This window comes from Tursiops truncatus, chromosome 1 (genome assembly GCF_011762595.2).
Source record: "Tursiops truncatus isolate mTurTru1 chromosome 1, mTurTru1.mat.Y, whole genome shotgun sequence".
Lineage (NCBI taxonomy): Eukaryota > Metazoa > Chordata > Mammalia > Artiodactyla > Delphinidae > Tursiops > Tursiops truncatus.
Window position 1 is genome coordinate 33916797 of NC_047034.1, and position 19244 is coordinate 33936040.

General features: G+C 41.0%; 1 protein-coding gene across 5 annotated transcripts in view; it reads right to left on the reverse strand.

Annotated features, from left to right (window-relative positions):
* The window catches only part of DSTYK (dual serine/threonine and tyrosine protein kinase), a 56421-nt gene that overhangs the window by 12876 nt on the left and 24301 nt on the right, over nt 1–19244 (reverse strand). For 4 of the 5 annotated variants that reach the window (XM_019918296.3, XM_019918297.3, XM_019918298.3 and 1 more), the window contains 3 exons: nt 5718–6387; nt 892–1124; nt 173–256 (listed from right to left, as the gene is read on the reverse strand). In XM_019918296.3, coding sequence (XP_019773855.1) covers nt 173–256; nt 892–1124; nt 5718–6387 — 987 coding nt within the window. The remainder of the gene's footprint in view (nt 1–172; nt 257–891; nt 1125–5717; nt 6388–19244) is intronic. The other variant, XM_033852469.2, reaches the window with a different exon arrangement.

A 19244-nucleotide genomic window follows, 5' to 3' on the forward strand; every position in this document is an offset into this window, starting at 1 on the left:
ACAGGCATAAACCAGGATTCTCCCAGGCAGGCAAACCACGACAAATGGCCACCTGCCCTGACAGACATCAGTTTGTTTAGGACAGACACCCTAGACATCAGTTTCTGTTGGAGCGACCAGATTCACCTAAGCCAACTAGGGGCTGAAAAACACTTCCCTAAACAACCTCTACCTGTTTGATTTGCTCCCACAGCATCCTTGTAACTGAGGACCCTGAGTGAAATGTGACTTCAACATGATAGGCAGCATTTAAGATCTGAAAGAGAGTACACAAACGAAAGTCAATATTCCCTGAGTAGAGTGGCTAATTAAAAATGCAATAAATGGGGCTTCCCTGGTGGCGCAGTGGTCGGGAGTCCGCCTGCCGATGCAGGGGACACGGGTTCGTGCCCCGGTCCGGGAAGATCCCACGTGCCACGGAGCGGCTGGGCCCGTGAGCCATGGCCGCTGAGCCTGTGCGTCCGGAGCCTGTGCTCCGCAACGGGAGAGGCCACAGCAGTGAGAGGCCCGCGTACCGCAAAAAAAAAAAAAAAAAAAAAAAAAAAAAAATGCAATAAATGATATTTATTTCAAGAACATGGTGCAGTTTCAAGGTTCCCAAATCTATCCCTCAGTGTATGTGCAGAGTCAATGCAGGCTGATCATCTATCTGGTGACTATTTGGGCTCCTTTACTTCATCTTCATCTTCTTGCTCATTGACTTAACCGCAATTTGACCGTTCACAAGCACCTCCCACGGACAGCGGTCATGAGATAGGAAAATAAAATAGAATTCAAACTGGACTGGCAAAAAGTTGAAAGGGAAATTCTTGACCAACTTGAAGCTGGGTTCGTGGGTGGATTCTGTTTCATGTGTTATCTGTGACACGCTCTTAACTACCCTTTGAGTACCTGTTTGAGATAATTACTGGTGATGTGAACCGAGACATCCTGAGACTTCTCCAGGCTCTGCAGACACCGTTCCAGCGTTCCGACGAAGCTCTCACGTAGGTAATCCACAGAGCTGATCAGCTTGTTAGCCACTGCTTGATTAAGCCGGGAGATGATGAGTTCCTGGATCTGTCGGATGCAGCATTTGATCTCTCTGGTGCCCACTGGTTCTCCATTCTCAGGGACAATGACATCTATGGAGGCAGAGCAAAAAGCTAGTTGGCTGTGAGGGGAAGGGGCAGGCACACTGAATAAAGGCAGCTCCCAAGTCAGACCCAAGGAGCTACCATGAACAACAGCTACTAAACGCATATGGCTGACAAACTGACTCTCAGTATGACCATGGGCCATGCAATCCTCAACTACTTAAGGCATCTAAGAATCGTGAGAAGGAGCAACTGTGTACAGAATGAACCTATTGATTTTGTCAGCTCTTATATCACATTTATAGAAGAGGAGAAACAACATTTATTGACTGCAGACTATTTGAAATGCACAGTAAGTATTTTTCATATGTAATCTAATTTAACCCCAACAACAACACTGTCAGGGGTATATTACTGGTTATATTTTATATGTCAGGAAAAAGCCTCAAAGAGAGAATAAAGTGGGTACTGGGAAGGGATGGTACAGTTAGGAAGTAATATAGCTAGCATTTGAATCCAAAGCTCATGGATTCCAAAGCCTCTTATCTTTGTAATAATTCACACTTCCTAGCATATTAATGAGAAAAATCCAAGAGTCAAGAATTCAATTTTAATCAACTACTAGAGAAATAAAAAGTAAAACTGGAACGTTGTCCCCACTATGCTACTAGCTCTCAGGATTAGAAAAGTCTGTTTTGCAAACCAGAGGACAGAAGAACTTAAGAGAAGACAAATCACCTATAAAAATTCCACTCCTAAAAAGGCCCTCTCTAATGTTAGAAACTTATATTGGTACTACCTCTTTGGAAGATATCTGGCAATATCTATCAAAAATTTAAGCTAACCAACCAATAAACAAAAGAAATCTATACACCCTTTGACCCAACTACTCTTTCTGCTTCTAGGAATTATTTTTCTAGAAATATACCCTTACAAGTCTCAAATACATGCATGCACAATGATGATCAATGCAGTATACTCTGAGAGAGAAAGAGAGAAAGAAAGGAAAGGAAAGGAAAGGAAAAGAAAGGAAAGGAAAGGAACAAAAGAAAGAAAGAAAGGAAGAAAGAAAGGGAGGAAGGAAGAGAAAGAAGGAAGGAAGGAAGGAAGGAAGGGAAGGAGGGAGGGAGGGAGGAAAGGAAGAAAGGAAGGAAGAAAGGGGCTTCCCTGTTGGTGCAGTGGATAAGAATCCGCCTGCCAATGCAGGGGACCCAGGTTCGAGCCCTGGCCTGGGACGATCCCACATGGCTGTGGAGCAGCTGGGCCCGTGAACCACAACTACTGAGCCTGCACTCTGGAGCCAACGAGCCACAACTACTGAGCCCGTGTGCTACAACTGCTGAGGTCTGTGCACCTGGAGCCCATGCTCCACAATAGGAGAGGCCATCGCAATGAGAGGCCCGTGCACCACAACGAAGAGTGGCCCCCACTCGCCGCAACTGGAGAGAGCCCGCGTGCAGCAACAAAGACACAATGCAGCCAAAAATAAATAAATAAAATAAATAAATTTATTAAAAAAAATAAAAGAAAGCAAGAAACAGCCTACATATCCAGCAGTAGGGGAACAGTTAAATAAATTAAGGTATATCCATTAGAAGAAGACAAATTCCTCTGCACATTTATGGAAAGATCTCTAAGATATGGGGTAAGTGAAAAAGCAAGGGCAGAAGAACATATAGAGGAAAACTAGATGACTAGGAGACAGTACCTTTTTATCTTTGAGTAAAGTACCACGTTTATAGGTACTATCTTTTCAAAACATAAATAATTTATAAAGTATGTATGTCATGATACCTAGTATGCATGCATTACCTTTATTTTAAAACAAACAAAAATCAGTAATAAAAATCTGGCTCCGGGGCTTCCCTGGTGGCGCAGTGGTTGAGAATCTGCCTGCTAATGCAGGGGACACGGGTTCGAGCCCTGGTCTGGGAAGATCCCACATGCTGCGGAGCAACTAGGCCCGTGAGCCACAACTACTGAGCCTGCGCGTCTGGAGCCTGTGCTCCGCAACAAGAGTGGCCGCGATAGTGAGAGGCCCGCGCACCACGATGAAGAGTGGCCCCCGCTTGCCACAACTAGAGAAAGCCCTCACACAGAAACGAAGATCCAACACAGCCAAAAAATAAATTAAAAAAAAAAAAATCTGGCTCCATAGGATATGTGGCAGCTGTCTTCTAAATCTACTTGTCATTGCCTGAAGGATACCCAGAATGTATTAGAACAAGGTAAGAAGCAGCACGTAAGTCCTGTCTAAGATGTAGCCAACTAGGTAAGTAGAACCACAAGTCCATGATGTAGTTAACAGAGCCAGACATTTGATGTACTTGTTCCCAGTTACTCCACATCTGAACTAACCACTGTGCCCCAGGTACCAAACATGATTACCTGGTACATGATAGACAATCAAATGTTTTCACTGACTGCTCAACCTACCTGCCCTGACAACCCTTTATCATGTCTACTCTGATGCTGGCATTGATGCTCCGGTGTCTTTTATTCAGGCACTGAATTAAATTAAACATTCAGAAGATTTCCTAGGATTTCCACTGCAAGTGAGCACTTCTCAGCAACTCCTCCCTACAATGGGAATTCGCCAAAGAGGTATCTTCGTTCATCTTTAGAAAGACCTATAAGAAATCAAGCATGCTATGCTTGCTAAAGTATATTTCCTTTGTATCTATAAGTGTGACAAACATATACCATCACTCACACACTCATTCATTCTCCAAAGATATACTATACACAGACTCTGTTATTTGCTGCAAGGGATATAGTGATGAATAAAGACCCAGATCCTGTTCTTCATTTCTAGGATTTTAGAAAATAGAGGAACATAAACAACTATAATAATAAGATAAAAAGTGAAATATACCAGAAATTTCAGTTCCAGATGAAATTCTATGGGAGTTCAGATGAACTGCAATCATTATTAGCTAAGAAAATTAAAGACAACTTCATGAAAAATGTTATTTGGAAGAGGCCTTGAAGGGTAGGTAGGATTTGAAAATTCACAAATAAAAGAGATTCAGGTTTAGGGCAGGGCATAAGCAAAAAATAAAATAAAATAAAATAAAATAAAGGAAGCATACAGAGGACAGGAAGCAGTTGAAACCAACCAAAAAAGAAATTACAGGAAGGTGCATAGTGGGAAATAAGACTGAGAAAGTTGGAAAGGGTTAGGCTTTGGAAGATCTTGAATACTAGGCTAAAGGAGTCTTAACTCAGTCTGCAGAAATAGAGCCAATAAAGATGAACTGGGGAAAGGAGAGAAAGATCTCAGTGAGATCAGTCAGGTAACAGTAGTTCAGTTAGACTAAAGAGGAAGGAATAGAGAAGCAAAGGTATATATGAAATAGGGAAGAAGACTCAGCAGGACTTGGCAACTGACTGGATACGGGGACAAGAGAAAGAAAACAGTTAAAGACCATGCTGAGGTTTTTGTTTGAGACTTTTTTTTTACTTTTTAAAATATTTTTATTTTTTTTATTTGGCCGAGCCGCGCAGCACGTGGGATCTTAGCTCCCCGACCAGGGATCAAACCCGTGCCCCCTGCATTGGAAGCGTAGAGTCTTAACCACTGGACCACCAGGGAAGTCCCCATGCTGAGGTTTTGAAGCTGGTTCCCAGGAAGATGGTAGCATCGGTCACTGGGAATAGATTAAGAAGCAGTAAAGCATGGAAATTAAGAGTATGGGCTCAGGAATCAGACTGTCTAGATTCAAATTCTGCCTCTACTATTTAGTAGCTGTGTGACCTTGAGCAAAGTACTTAACCTGTCTAAGCCTGAGTTTCCTCATCTAGAAAATGGCAATAAGCAGAATCCACCTAGGGAGGTTGTTTTAGAGAAAAACAAAGACAAAAAACTGAGGCTAGGTCCCATGTCAGAAATGCTGATTAGGTCTGGAGTGGTCTTTAATGGTCTCAAGCATCTACATTTTCAAAAAGCCTCCCAGGTTATTTGGATGCATAGCCATGACTGAGAACCTCAAGGGTAACTTGCAAACCACGTACTTTAATTAATAGGTAGTAGAGCTAATGTTCATACAGAAGTCAGTATACAAAGTCAGTAGCATCTAAACCTCAGACACCAAAAGACCAGACTAAGCATTTGGCCCAGTTTTGTTAACAGTCATTCATGAAGAATGGGAACGCCAGAAAAGCCAAAACCGCTACTTTGGGAAATCCTTCTGAGTTAGGTCTCAGGAGCAGCCTGAAAAGAAAATGAGACCATGACACACAAAAAAGAACAGACAAAGAAGCATGGGCCATGCCAAAGGAGCCAGGGTTGAAGCATGACTCAGTGACATTCTTCAAGCAGCTCTTCTCCAGTTTTATCAAGGCCAAGGGGATACAGATATAAACGGGAGACTAAAGAGCACTATTGGGATGAATTTACCAAAAGCTGGACTAACAGTCCTAGGAAGGAATGATGGTGGAATCTTCCAGGAAGGTCTCTCAGAACAAAAGATGCCACCTTGGCTAAATGATTTAAGGTGGGCTCCTGCTAATGACAGTGGGGGTAGGTGAGATGATCCTGAGGTTCCTTTGGGCTTCAGAATTAATGAACTCAACTTCCAGCTGGAAAAGAGTTAGAGGATGCTGTAGTCCCCACGCCCTACCAAGTTCTCTAGGACCTACCTTTAAACTCCATGTTGGCAGCATCATCCAGAAGCTCCTCCTTCATGGTGTTAAGCGTCTCAACGATCATGTCCTTCATTTCCTCCTGCTTTCGGTTGGCAATATTCATCAGTGATTCGTACAACTCATTCTCCTTTTTTCGTGTATATTCTAGACGTTTGGGAGTAATCTGCAGGTCCCGCTGCATGTCAAAGGCCTGGTTAATAAAGATGTCGAGGCAGCGGCAGTGCACCAGGTTCAGGGCCTTGGCTGCGTCCACCAGGTGAGTCTGTAGCACCTGGTGAGAAAATGTGTTCAAGTGTCTCAGCTTCTCACTTTGCTCCACCAACACGCTCTGAGCTTTGGTGTCCTGGCTGGGGTTCCCACAGTTACAGTGACTGCTGCTCAGATAGCCCAGGTCAGTTAGCTGGCGATGGAGTGGTGATCTTTCATTCTCCATTCTTCTGGTGGAGGAGCTGATTATCTCCGAGCCCAGCTTCGGCACTTTGAAAAAGAATACGGGAAAGGAGAAATACTTTCGGATTTCCTGAAGCTCTTGCTCATCCCTTTCAGAGAGTTCATCTTTGTGGAGTGCATAGGTTATCACAGGCAAGAAATCATTCACCAAGTCACCCAGAACATCCACTGTGGGCCGGAGGCCTTGGCACGGTGCTACCACAATGTCCACTTCCTAGAAGGGGAAGGGGGTCATATCAGCACTTCAGGGTCAGAACCAATCCTTGCCTCCCCAAAGTCCCACACTGAGGCCAAAATCCAGATCTATGATGGGGCAACTGAACTTCGGTATGCCCCAGTCATTTGTCCACCTCCTTCCTTGGTTACCAACACTCCCTGGTGCAGCCTATGCAGGCAGGCACTCGTCCAGAGAGAGTGAAAAAACAAGTAAGTAGAAAGGATGGCAGTCCTTTTAGCCATTTTATTTATTTTTATTTATTTATTTTTTCTTTTAGCCATTTTAGATAAAAGAGACTATTTAGTCCCTTTTGTTGCTTTGGAAACTCCCATTAATTCCCTCTGATAAAGAAATAAGACAAATAGTAGATGAAGAAAGAACTCTTAACAGACTGGGAGTGAATCTGCCTAGAACATTCCTCCCCCTCTTTCTAACCTGACTAACTCATCCCTATCTTTCTAACACGGCTAATTCCCAAGGTCCTTTAAATCTCAATGTATACATCGTGTCATACCCCTCGGGAGTCTTTCCTATTACACAATCCCGAGCACTCTCTACTTCTCCTTTTCTTAATGTTCAACACATTTAAAATTTATTTATTTAAAACCTAATTCTTTCCCATTAGCCTATAAACTCTTTGAGGACAGGGACCATGTCTATCTTGTTCACTACTATAACTCCAGTGCCTAGTACAGAGTAAGTCCTTAACTTTGTTGAATCAATCAATCAAGCAGCAAACTAAAGGCTAGATCTGCCAAACATTACGGTCCTATTCTAAGAGTTGGCAGGCATCCCAAAGTCTTAGCCACCTAAGTCTTAGTAATACCTTTACGCTCATGTTCACTTGGTCTGGCAGAGATTAAGATTTGCCTATCCAATATTTAACCTCTGCATTATTGGGAAGGCAATGTCTTTTATAGACGGGGTAGCCAATAATAGGTGGGGCAACAGGAAAGCTCTTTAAAGGGTTGATTCTACTAGTAAGTACACCCTTTGGACTTGCCCTTCTTGCTTGGAGCACAGATGTGACAGACAGAGCAGCAGTGATCATCCTGCAGTCCTCGGGCAAACGTGAGAGTAGAAGCCAGCCTTGAGGATGATGAAGCAAAAAGAAATAGGGGGACTTCTCTGTGGCGCAGTGGTTGGGAATCCGCCTGCCAATGCAGGGGACACGGGTTCAAGCCCTGGTCCAGGAAGATCCCACATGCCGCGGAGCAACTAAGCCCATGCACCACTACTACTGAGCCCGCGCTCTAGAGCCCACGAGCCACAAATACTGAGCCCGCGTGCCACAGCTACTGAGGTCTGCGCGCCTAGAGCCTGTGCTCCGCAACAAGAAAGGCCGCTGCAATGAGAGGCCCATGCACCACAGCGAGGAGGGGACCCCGCTAGCCGCAACTGGGGAGAGCCTGCATGCAGTAACGAGGACCCAATGCAGCCAAAAATAAATAAATAAATAAATTAATTAATTTAAAAAAAAAGCAATAGGGAGCTTGGATCTCTGATGACTACAGAGCTGCCACACCAGCCCTCAACTGCCTAGCTTTAGACTTCTTTTATGTGAGGGAAAAAAACTAACCTCTGTCTTGCTTAAGCAAGCCCCTACTTTTCTGATTGTTTTGTACGATGAATCCAATCATAACTGATAAACCCAACGCCTGAAGTGAGTTTCAAGAATGATCTTTGGTTTAGAAACAACTTTCCACAGGTCCTTTCCCTAGCTAGTAGTTTCTTTTTATTGTTCTACTTCTTTCCTAAGGATCTTGAAGCACTTAAGAGCATGTATTTCCAACCATGCATAGGTTCCTCCAAATCTCTGAAATTGCCTACTTTGCCTGGCACTCCAGACCTAAGTGTTGACCTGGAGACTTGTGCCTATATCACCATTGCAGGCACACCAACTCCAAAGTCTGCAGACTCAAAATCAATCCTTTGCAAAATTCTAGTACATTTTAAAGAGTTATGAAAGAACTCAACACAAATCTGCTCAAGTCTGTGTCCTTAACAGTTATCAGATGTAGCCAATTTACTTTATTTGAAATCTAAGCTATGCAATTTGTTTATTTTCTTTCAGACTAATACTCTGTTTTTATTCCTTTTTTGAGCAATAGGTATCATTGATGAAAGATTTTTAAAAATCAAAACCTGGGATCTTTTCCTTTTTGATCTCCTCCAGATAAGGAAGAAAGGGCTGGGAAATGCCAGCCTATTGTTTCTTGTAGAGAGTGTGTGTGTGTGTGTGTGTGTGTGTGTGTGTGTGTGTGTGTGTGTGTGTGTGTGTGTGTGTGTGTGTGTGTGTGTTGTATGTGTTGTTTCTTGTAGTGTGTGTGTGTGTGTGTGTGTGTGTGTGTGTTGAAGGACAGAGAGACAGAGAGACAGAGACAGAGAGAGAGAGAGAGAGAGCGCTCTCCTATTTCCAGCAAAGCACAAAGGTCTCACCTTCTTCCTCAACAAAGAACTCATAAATTTTATTTGCAGGTAGGTCACAGAACTTTCATTTGGCTGGCCACTTTGAACTCCCTAAAGCTAAAAGTGCTTTTACCATCTCAGCATTTGTAATTTGAGCAAACACTGTATAAATCCTCGTGCTTTCTACCCAAGCCTAGGCCAAGAAGAAATCTGCTGTTTCATGTGTGCCTCGAATTGCATGGAATGTTTTCTGATTGGAAGACTAGTGTGACACTCACCCTGCTATTCAAAACAAGCCCCTTCACTACACTGAGTCACACGGCTGGAGTACCAGTCACTTCATGAGGCACATTCAAAAAGTGGGTAAGCAAGAACTTTTAGGGTTTAGAGTACCACATGCAATTGCCTAAGTGCCAAAACTTTAAAGACATATAATAATTAGATAGGCTAGAAGAGAACCCCAAGAACTGAAAATTTATAACAAGATAATTACAGATGACAGTGGTTTTTTAAAATATTTTAAAAATTGCTTCTGACTTAAGTAAATATCTTTTTAAAGGTATAAATCAATCAAACTTATTATAGAAATATTAAGGGGGAGAAAGCCTAAATATTCAAAACCTAAGTTAAGTGTTGTTTAGAAAGTTTTCAGGAAGAATTTTGTTGGCTTGTTTATTTGATGGATTTTCTTAAAATTCTAAAATAAGCTTCCAGGTTTTCCTCAAAGGACCATTTTGTGTGTGTAACACAACCATCAGCCAAAGCTGCCACGTCCATTCGTAGAACCAACATCCTTTGTAAGGGACAGTTGACTTTATTTGCTCATAGTTGCAAATTCATTTTTTAAAAAATGGATTCAGTGGATAAAGAAGATATGGCATATATATATATATACACACACACACACACACACACACACAGTGGAATACTACTCAGCCATAAAAAGAATAAAATTTGGCCGTTTGCAGTAACATGGATGGACTTGGACAGCATTATGCTAAGTGAAATTAGAGAAAGACAAATACTGTATGATATCACTTACATGTGCAATCTAAAAAATAAAACAAACTAGTGACTATAACAAAAAAGAAACAGACTCACAGATACAGAGAACAAACTAGTGGTTACCAGTGGGGAGAGGGAAGGAGTGAGGGGCAAGATAGGGGTTATGAGGTACAAACTACTATGTATAAAATAAATAAGCTACATGGATATATTGTACAATACAGGGAATATAGCCCATATTTTATAATAACTATAATGGAATACAACCTTTAAAAATTATGAATCACTATGTTTTACACCTGTAACATATAATATTATATATCAACTATACTTCAATTTTTTTAAATTCCCCCAAAATGAATTCTGATGGTAGGTACTGCCTGGTACATTGGCACCTAGAAAGAAGTTGTCTACTCCTAAATACATCTTGTACTAAACAAAAATGGATAGAAAACAAGTACCATGCTCTCCTCCGTTCCCCAGTTAATTAACTTGTGCAGTCAGTCTCACTGTTCTGACTACCAAGACTGTTGGAAGACAGGCAAAAAGAGCTGCTGGCTGAGACCCTGGCAGCAGTACAAATTAGACTGGAATGTGATATGTGATTCTGCAATACTCACGGCAAAGGGATGACTCATGCCTGACGGTTATAAACAAAAAGGGAAGCCATCACTGTCTCCTGGAGACAGGGAGTGAAAAAAATTCACAGAGAGGATGAGCCCTGTTCTGGGTCCTATTATGGCCACCTGAGAGGGAAGACTGACCTCAGACTGTTTCATGGAAGGCTGTGTTCCTTCCTGGCACTTAGAACAGTGTCTGGCACTTAATGAGCATCCAATAAATAAATGTTGGACTTCCCTGGTGGTCCAGTGGTTAAGACTCTGTGCTTCCACTGCAGCGGGTGTGGGTTCGATCCCTGGTCGGGGAACTAAGATCCCACCTGCTGCTTGGCATGACCAAAAAAATAGTAATAGTAAATAAATAAATAAATGTGCAATTCCTGGATGAATAAATGATGCCTTTACTACTTGCTCAAAACCACTTTCAATCATCCTATATAAAATTTTCTATTTTTAGCCCATATCCCACACATTTATCTGGAACTGCTATTTGCATCTACTCCAAGAATGAAGCAGTGAGTAAGCATTTTGCTCCTAACTCAATCAAGGAAGAAGAATCCCAGGGAATCATGAGAGTACGCCATAATTCCCATTTTGAGTCACAGCAAATTCCTAAAGAGATTTCTCTTTTAGAATACATCTGCACAAATCTGTCGAATCTACATAAGTTGATATGTTACCATCAATTTTCTTGGCAAGATTAAGAGAATGTAATAGAAAGGAGATTGCTACTCTGCAAACACCAGAATTTACCTCTCTGGTTTTGTTTTTTATGTAAAAGCTTTTTATGTAAAATGACACTACCTTAAGTGCCAAGAAGAAATGCCTCAATCACTGAAGCCTGACCACTTCCTAAGAATATTGGCTCTTACTGGTGAGGACTCCTTACTCTATGGCTCATGGCACATTACTGAAACTCAGTGATAGCTAAGGATGATTATCTTAACTGATGGTTCAAACAGAAGATGATCACGTACTCAGGTAGGTCATAAATATCTTTGTTTTCCCTATAGTTCTGAAGCCTCATTACATCACACAGAAGAGAAGTACATAACTATATAAGAGTCCTGCCCTTGCCCAGCAACTGACACAGCCTCGACTCCAATCCCTGTCTCTGTATTCTACCTATCGTCACTATCAATTCTCCTCCCATGCCCACTCTCACAGGGCAATGGGAGGTTTTTCCCATCTGTTTTTACACAGGATTGATTTTTCCTCATTTTTATACAGTTCCCTGAACTATCACTCTTAAATATCAATTACATATAAAGGCAAATACCTCCCTCTTCTTGTTACACTGTAGAAAATCCCTTTACTCTTGGTACAAACACTCTCCATTGGGGAGCTGCTTTCTAGAATATAACAGGCCACAAGCAGCTGTGTCAACCCAGAGCTTCACCCCAGCAGTCAGCATAGAACAGATACAAGCTCACCTCCCTACCTAGTAAAAAGTAGGGAGTGGTAACTCAGAGGCCATAACAAGACTTGGGAAAAACCATAATCCCAACCAAAGCCCTGAACTAGCCACAGAAAACATGAGGCCATCATGCTAAAAGTGGAAGTATGTTTACAATCCCAAACACCCCAAAGTAAAGGCTTTAGGTCTGCGTCTCAACTCATAAGCATGAAGCCCTTAAGGATCAGAACTATCTGATTTCATACTGTGATGAATGAGATAACAGACAAGTTGACAAGAATGTACTGAATAGCCTCTGTGTGGTCTGTTGGGTTGGCCAAAAAGTTCGTTCGGTGAGGGAATACATTGTTTCATAAAATTCTTGGTGAAAATGAAAAACGTGTCTTTTATTTTTACTTAAAACCAAACGAACTTTTTGGACAACTCAATACCTTGTGGATATTCAAACATCCAGGTACCCACATATACAGATAAAAGCAGGAAAGTGAAGCTTTATTCTCTTATCACTTACTAGACCCAATCAAGAGAGACCATAGTAGAATGGAGAAGAAGGAAGAAGGGGAAACTTTACCTTTTAACTTTATAACTTTAACTTTTGTGTTTTTTACCTTTTTATAACATCTCTCATTTTATTACAAAAGTACTTCATAATAATTATGAAGAACTTTGCTTCTAACTAGAGCAGAATAACTCTAAGTAAGCTGGAACCAGAAGGACTTAAGTTTGACAAAAGGAAGGAGTCCCACGGTGGATGGCTGTCAGGGAAGGGACAGGTGACTGAGAGAATAGGAAATCCTCTTCTCAAGGACACTGATTAATTCATTCAAAGGGAGACTTGCTAAGTGCCTGACACTGTTCTAGATGCTTTACACTTAGTCTCTTATTTAAGCCTCACACCAGTCCTAAAAGATACAGATTACTACTTCTATTTTACAAATGGGGGACACCCCAGCACCACAGTCACACAGTTAGTTAAGTAACCAAGCCAGGATGTAAGTCCAGGCCCACCTAACTACAAAGACAGTGTTTAAACAGTAACTGAAGGTCCACTGTGTCAGGAACTGTCTGGGCTGGTGTTAGGAAAGTTCTGAAAGAAGAATAAAGGATGGACAAGATGATTTCAGGGACCCTAACAGTCCTACTGTCTATATTAAAAAGTATACGCTGGCTATAAGTAAAAGCCCTGCTCTGCTATGAAACAATGCTGCAAAAGAAGTCAAAAAGAAAATATTTTTAATTGCCCGAATAACAGAATTTCTGCCTGCTGACAGTACTTTCAACCTTTGCATCTCTGAATCAGGGAGGATTCCCTACCGCCACCATCCATTACCGAAAGGGAAACACAAACAGATCTTTGAGATAGTGAAGATAGAAAGAGATGCCATTTGGTGCAGGAAAGAGGTAGATAGGATCCTTAAAAAAGGGAGAAAACATGAGAGGAAGATTAAGACCATAATCTCTTGCCAGATTTTCCCCCAAAGAGCTAATCTTAGAAGGCCAAAAATGAATCAGTGGTGGTGAATTGAGAAAATATAGCCTCAGCTTTAAGCTGTTCTTTTTAAGAGGGATCAAGGCTACTACAGTGAGCATAGGGATTTTAAAAAGAATCTTGCCTCTAAACCACATATATCCTTAATAGGTAAAATTAACCTATTAAAAGTATTACCAGGTTTCTTGGCAAAGAGCAATGTATCGGTTATATTTCACTATGTATGTTAGTGTGTGTTAGGGGAAAGGCAAGAGCGATGTTAAATTCAAAGAACATAGAATTACTGCCTAGAAGGAACTTATAATTTAGCATTTGCCTGAACTTCCCATATCCTTTTTTAACACATCACTTTAGTTCCCCTTTCTTTTTGCCCCATAAAATCAGGGTTTCTTTAATTATGTTTCTAGAATAGCATTATTTCTCTTATACATATTACCCCAACTTTGTTTCTTTTCCCTTAGAAACGGCCATCTTTGACCTAATTCCATACACTCTCTCCTCCCAAAAGTATCTGCTTACCTTGAAGATAGTCACCCAAGCTTCTTTCCAACTTTTTACCAGTCAACTGTTATCTTTCAATCTAGATACATTCAAGAGAAGACACGGTATCTAACTAAAAGTAAGCAACACATAAATTTAGTTTCATAAGGCACCAAAACAAATACTAAAAACTAGACAAAAATTGAGAGAAGCTAGTTTTCTAGCCACAAACAATGTTTAGTAAATTTGGGGGTTAAAATTTTGCATAAATTTGTGATTTTTTAGTAAGATACTTTGATTTGGGGTTATGAAAGTATTAACTGCTGATAAATTAAAACTAACAGTGCCTGTATGGATCAACAGAACAGAATAGAGAGCCCAGAAATAAACCCACACACCTACGGGCAATTAATTTCCGACAAAGGAGGCAAGAGTATACAATGGAGAAAAGACAGTCTCTTCAGCAAGTAGTGTTGGGAAAGCTGGTAGGTCAGTCACCCAAGGCAATAGAAATAAAAGCAAAAATAAACAAATGGGACCTAATCAAACTTATAAGATTTTGCACAGCAAAGGAAAGGATAAACAAAATGAAAAGACAACCTACAGACTGAGAGAAAATATTTGCGAATGATGTGACTGACAAGGGCTTAATTTCCAAAATATACAAACAGCTTGTATAACTCAATAACAAAAAAACAAACAACCCAGTCAAAAAATGGGCAGAGGGCTTCCCTGGTGGTGCAGTGGTTGAGAGTCCGCCTGCTGATGCAGGGGACACGGGTTCATGCCCTGGTCCGGGAAGATCCCACATGCTGCGGAGAGGCTGGGCCCATGAGCCATGGCCGCTGAGCCTGCGCGTCTGGAGCCTGTGCTCCGCAACGGGAGAGGCCACAACAGTGAGAGGCCTGCGTACCGCAAAAAAAAATAAAAATAAAAATAAAAATAAGGGCAGAAAATCTAAATAGATATTTTTCCAAAGAAGACATACAGGTGGCCAACAGGCACATGAAAAGATGCTCAACGTCACTAATTATTAGAGAAATGCAAATCAAAACTATAAGGAGGCGACAGAGAAATGGATAAAGAAGATATGGTACATATATATAATGGAATATTACTCGGCCATAAAAAAGAACAAAATAATGCCATTTGCAGCAACATGGATAGTCCTAGAGATTGTCATACTGAGTGAAGTAAGTCAGACAGAGAAAGACAAGTATCACATGATATCACTTATATGTGGAATCTAAAAAAATGGTACAATTGAACTTATTTACAAAACAGAAATGGAGTCACAGATATAGAAAACAAACTTATAGTTACCAGTGGGGGAAAAAGGGGGGAGAGATAAGTTGGGAGACTGGGATTGACATATATACACTACTATATATAAAATAGATAACTAATAAGGACCTACTATATAGCACAGGGAACTCTACTCATTACTCTGTAATGACCTATATGGGAAAAGAATCTAAAAAAGAGTGGAGATATATATGTATAACTGATTCACTTTGCTGTACACCTGAAAGTAACACAACATTGTAAATCAACTATACTCCAATAAAAATTTTTAAAAATAAATGAATAAAATAGATCACAACAGCAAAACAAAACTGTAATGAGGTACCACCTCATACCAGTCAGAATGGCCATCATTAAAAAGTCCACAAATAACAAATGCTGGAGAGAGTGTGGAAAAAAAAGAACCCTCCTACACTGTTGGTGGGAATGTAAATTAGTACAGCCACTATGGAGAACAGTATGGAGGTTCCTTAAAAAACTAAAAAGAGAGTTGCCATATGATCCAGCAATCCCACTCCTGGGCATATATCCAAAGAAAACTATAATTTGAAAAGATACATGCACCCCAATGTTCATAGCAGCACTATTTACAATAGCCAAGACATGGAAGCAACCTAAGTGTCCATTGACAGATGAATAGATAAAGAAGATGTGGTATATATACACAAGGGACTACTACTCAGCCATAAAAAAGAACTAAATAATGCCATTTGCAGCAACATAGATGGACCTAGAGATTATCATACTAAGTGAAGTAAGTTAGAAAGGTAAATACCATATGATATCACTTACATGTGGAATCTAAAATATGACACAGATGAACTTATTTATGAAACATAAACAGACTCACAGACAAAGAAAACAAATTTCTGGTCACCAAGGGGGAAAGAGGGTGGGGGAGGGATAAATTAGGAGTTTGGGATTAGCAGATACAAACAACTATATATAACACAGATAAGTAACAAGCTCCTACTGTATAGCACAGAGAACTATATTCAATATCCTGTAGTAAACCATAATGGAAAAGAATTTGAAAAAATATACATATATGACTGAATCACTGCTGTACAACACTGTAAATAACTAAAAAATTATAAATCAAATTTAAAACTTTTAATTTTTAAAAATTAAAAAATAAAAATATCAATGTCTGTATGAAATTACAAACAGCTTATTTCCATTGATGGCTACTGACTGAGGGTTATAAAGAGAAAATTTTACTACCCCAAATGGTTAAGAGTTCAAAGTAGTAAAAAAGAAAAAGTTTATTTGCAAGTCATTAGACCTTTCCTGGAAACATCAGTCTACTTTAGTTCCCTGAAATACACCCTACCAGACATCACCATGAGCCAGTAACCATGACAGTGTGTGGCAGCCTGGCTGTCAGGTGACATGTACATTTGTCCAGAGGGCCAGAAAACACCTGGTAGGGATAAACAGGCTATTGATTAGAGCAGAAAACTGAGAGCTATGAAACTGCCACAGAAAATGAAACGCCACTGCTAGGCTGCAGGAATCCCATCTTAGGCTGAGGACGTTTAATCATCTCTGCTCCTTTTTATTCCTTTTCTTAGAGGTGTTCATAGGGAAAAACATATACACACTCACACATCAGATTGAGGCAACTCTAAGGCAGACAGCTGTGTTCCACTGGACTTGTAAAAGGAACAAAAAAGAAAAGGAGGTGATGTATGTACCAGAAAGGGGGTGAAGGTTAGGAAGGGGAAGTATGTAAATGAAGACAGAACTAGTGAATATGGTGAATGGCAAAATGTGTTGCCAGCTGGAAAATGACTATGTTTTATTTATTTTTTATTTATTTTTTGCGGTACACGGGCCTCTCACTGTTGTGGCCTCTCCCGTCGCGGAGCACAGGCTCCAGACGCGCAGGCCCAGCGGCCACGGCTCACAGGCCCAGCCGCTCCGCAGCATGTGGGATCTTCCTGGACTGGGGCACGAACCCGCGTCCCCTGCATCGGCAGGCGGACCCTCAACCACTGCGCCACCAGGGAAGCCCGAAAATGACTATGTTTTAACACTACATGAGGTTTCAGAAACTAACAGCTTGATAGTATTCCTCTATTATTGAATTATGAACTGAGAATCTCAGGGGACCCAGAGCTAAAAAGCTGGGAATACTGTGGTATTCCATGCGGGTACCATGTGAGTTGGCCTATTCCAGAACAAACTGAAAATGGCTAATTTATGAGGCCTTTAAAGTAACGTATTAGAAGAATGACCATTGTATAAGAGGGTAAGGGGAAATTCTGTTTTAATAATTTGACAGTTAAAAATGAACATCTCACTTCCCCTATTTCAATCTTGGTTTCCTTTAGCTAAATGTTTCCTTTCTTTACCACTCCCTTTACAAACCAAATGGAAGGGCTGTTTAGAGCTAACTCCCTGGCCACAGCCCTGGCTGTTTAGACCTAATATAACGGGAGCTAAAAAAAAAAAATCTTTCTCACTGGCACAAAGAATCTTCAAGGTACTTAGGAAATGCTCCCAGCAGTAAGCTGAGCATCCCTGATACACTAAATGGAGACAGGAGCCTGACTACAGTGACTGAGCAGGGCCTGAGGGCCCCAAAGGCTGCTAAGGCCCCTCTGAGGCTCAGCATCAAGGGATTCTAAAGTTAGAAATGCTGTTTCCACATCAAAACCAGTGGAGAATAAAGCAGATCCGGAGAAACACTAGCTAAGGAAGCCTCACAAACCACATGAAACAGAACAATGAGAGGCTGGAGAATTCCACAAGAAAAGAGAAGAATATTTCTCAAGAAAGAGAATATATATTTCAACTGTGCAGACAGAAAGTTAATTAGGGGTCTCAACTTCCCTCCCCGCCAAGTAGCCTCCTCAACTGTTAACTCAGTTTGAGTGCTTACTTACTACATATACCTGGAGCAGCGATGGGAACTCTCACCAGTAAGATACGTGCTCAGGTATGCACTTGGGAAATGGCTCTCACTTTCTTTTCTGTGACTTTACTTTATCGCCTCAATTCATGCGACCAAAGTAAATGAGCATTAAAAATTAAAACCAATAAAGTGAAGGGACACAGAAAAATCAATCAGATAATGTGCCTGTCCTGCAGATGGCTTTGTTCACATTCCAAGACTCTTTACAAAAGGCAAGAACAGGAAAAATCACCACCCAACCAATAGCAGTCATTTCAGCTATTTAACAGTGTTTTTTAAGTTGCAGGTCACAATACATTAAGTCAGATCATCAATTTAGTGGGCTGCTACCATCATTTTTTTAAAAAAGAAGTCAAATAGAATAGAGAAGAAAATATCAGTGTGTTTTGCAAGAAGTAAAAGTATTGTCTTATGAAACTTTATTTCAAATGTATGCGTGTATATATGTACTGGGTCCTGATAATAAAATGTTATTTCTTAGAGTGAATTAAAATCTAAAAAAGTTTGAAAACCACCACGCTATTGGACACTGAAGGAACTAGACCAGAGCAGAATACTATAGAGATTGTGTATGGATCAAATACTTAGGAATTGTGAAGAAGTTGGCGGGTCAACTGAGCAGGCTCAGTCAATAAACAAAGATCACCGTCAGAGCTACTGTCAGAGTTATCCAAGAACTCTAACATCGTCCTGGAGCTAAGCAGTGCACGCTGCCAGTCTGAACACAGAGGAAAGCCACCACTGAAACTGAGCTGAGAGGAAATGCTGGCTGGTATACCGAGCCCCCTCTAGCGTTTATCAAGATAAAGGAAATCTGGACTCTGGAAGGAAATGAGATGGCAGTCTCTACTTCTAGAGGATCATAGGCCGAGGCCACAATCAAAGGACTCACTCACTGACTGAGATCAAGCCTTCTAGAACAGGGGTAGGTGAAGAGAAGAAGAAACCGTTCTCCTAGTCCTGCCAAACTAGCCCTTCCTTCCTGGCACAGCTAACCAAGGTGATGGACGCTCTGTTTTGAGCACATCTGCATTCTTTTATTCCTACCAGCTCCTGATCCCTGACATAGTCACCTTCCCTGCCCATTCCCCCCATTCTCCTGACCCCCAACATAGTCACCTCCTCTGCTCAACCCCATTTGGCCTAATCAAATAGCCCAGTCCTAGCTATACAGAGACGAGTCCTTCCTAAATGGAGATCTGAATACCA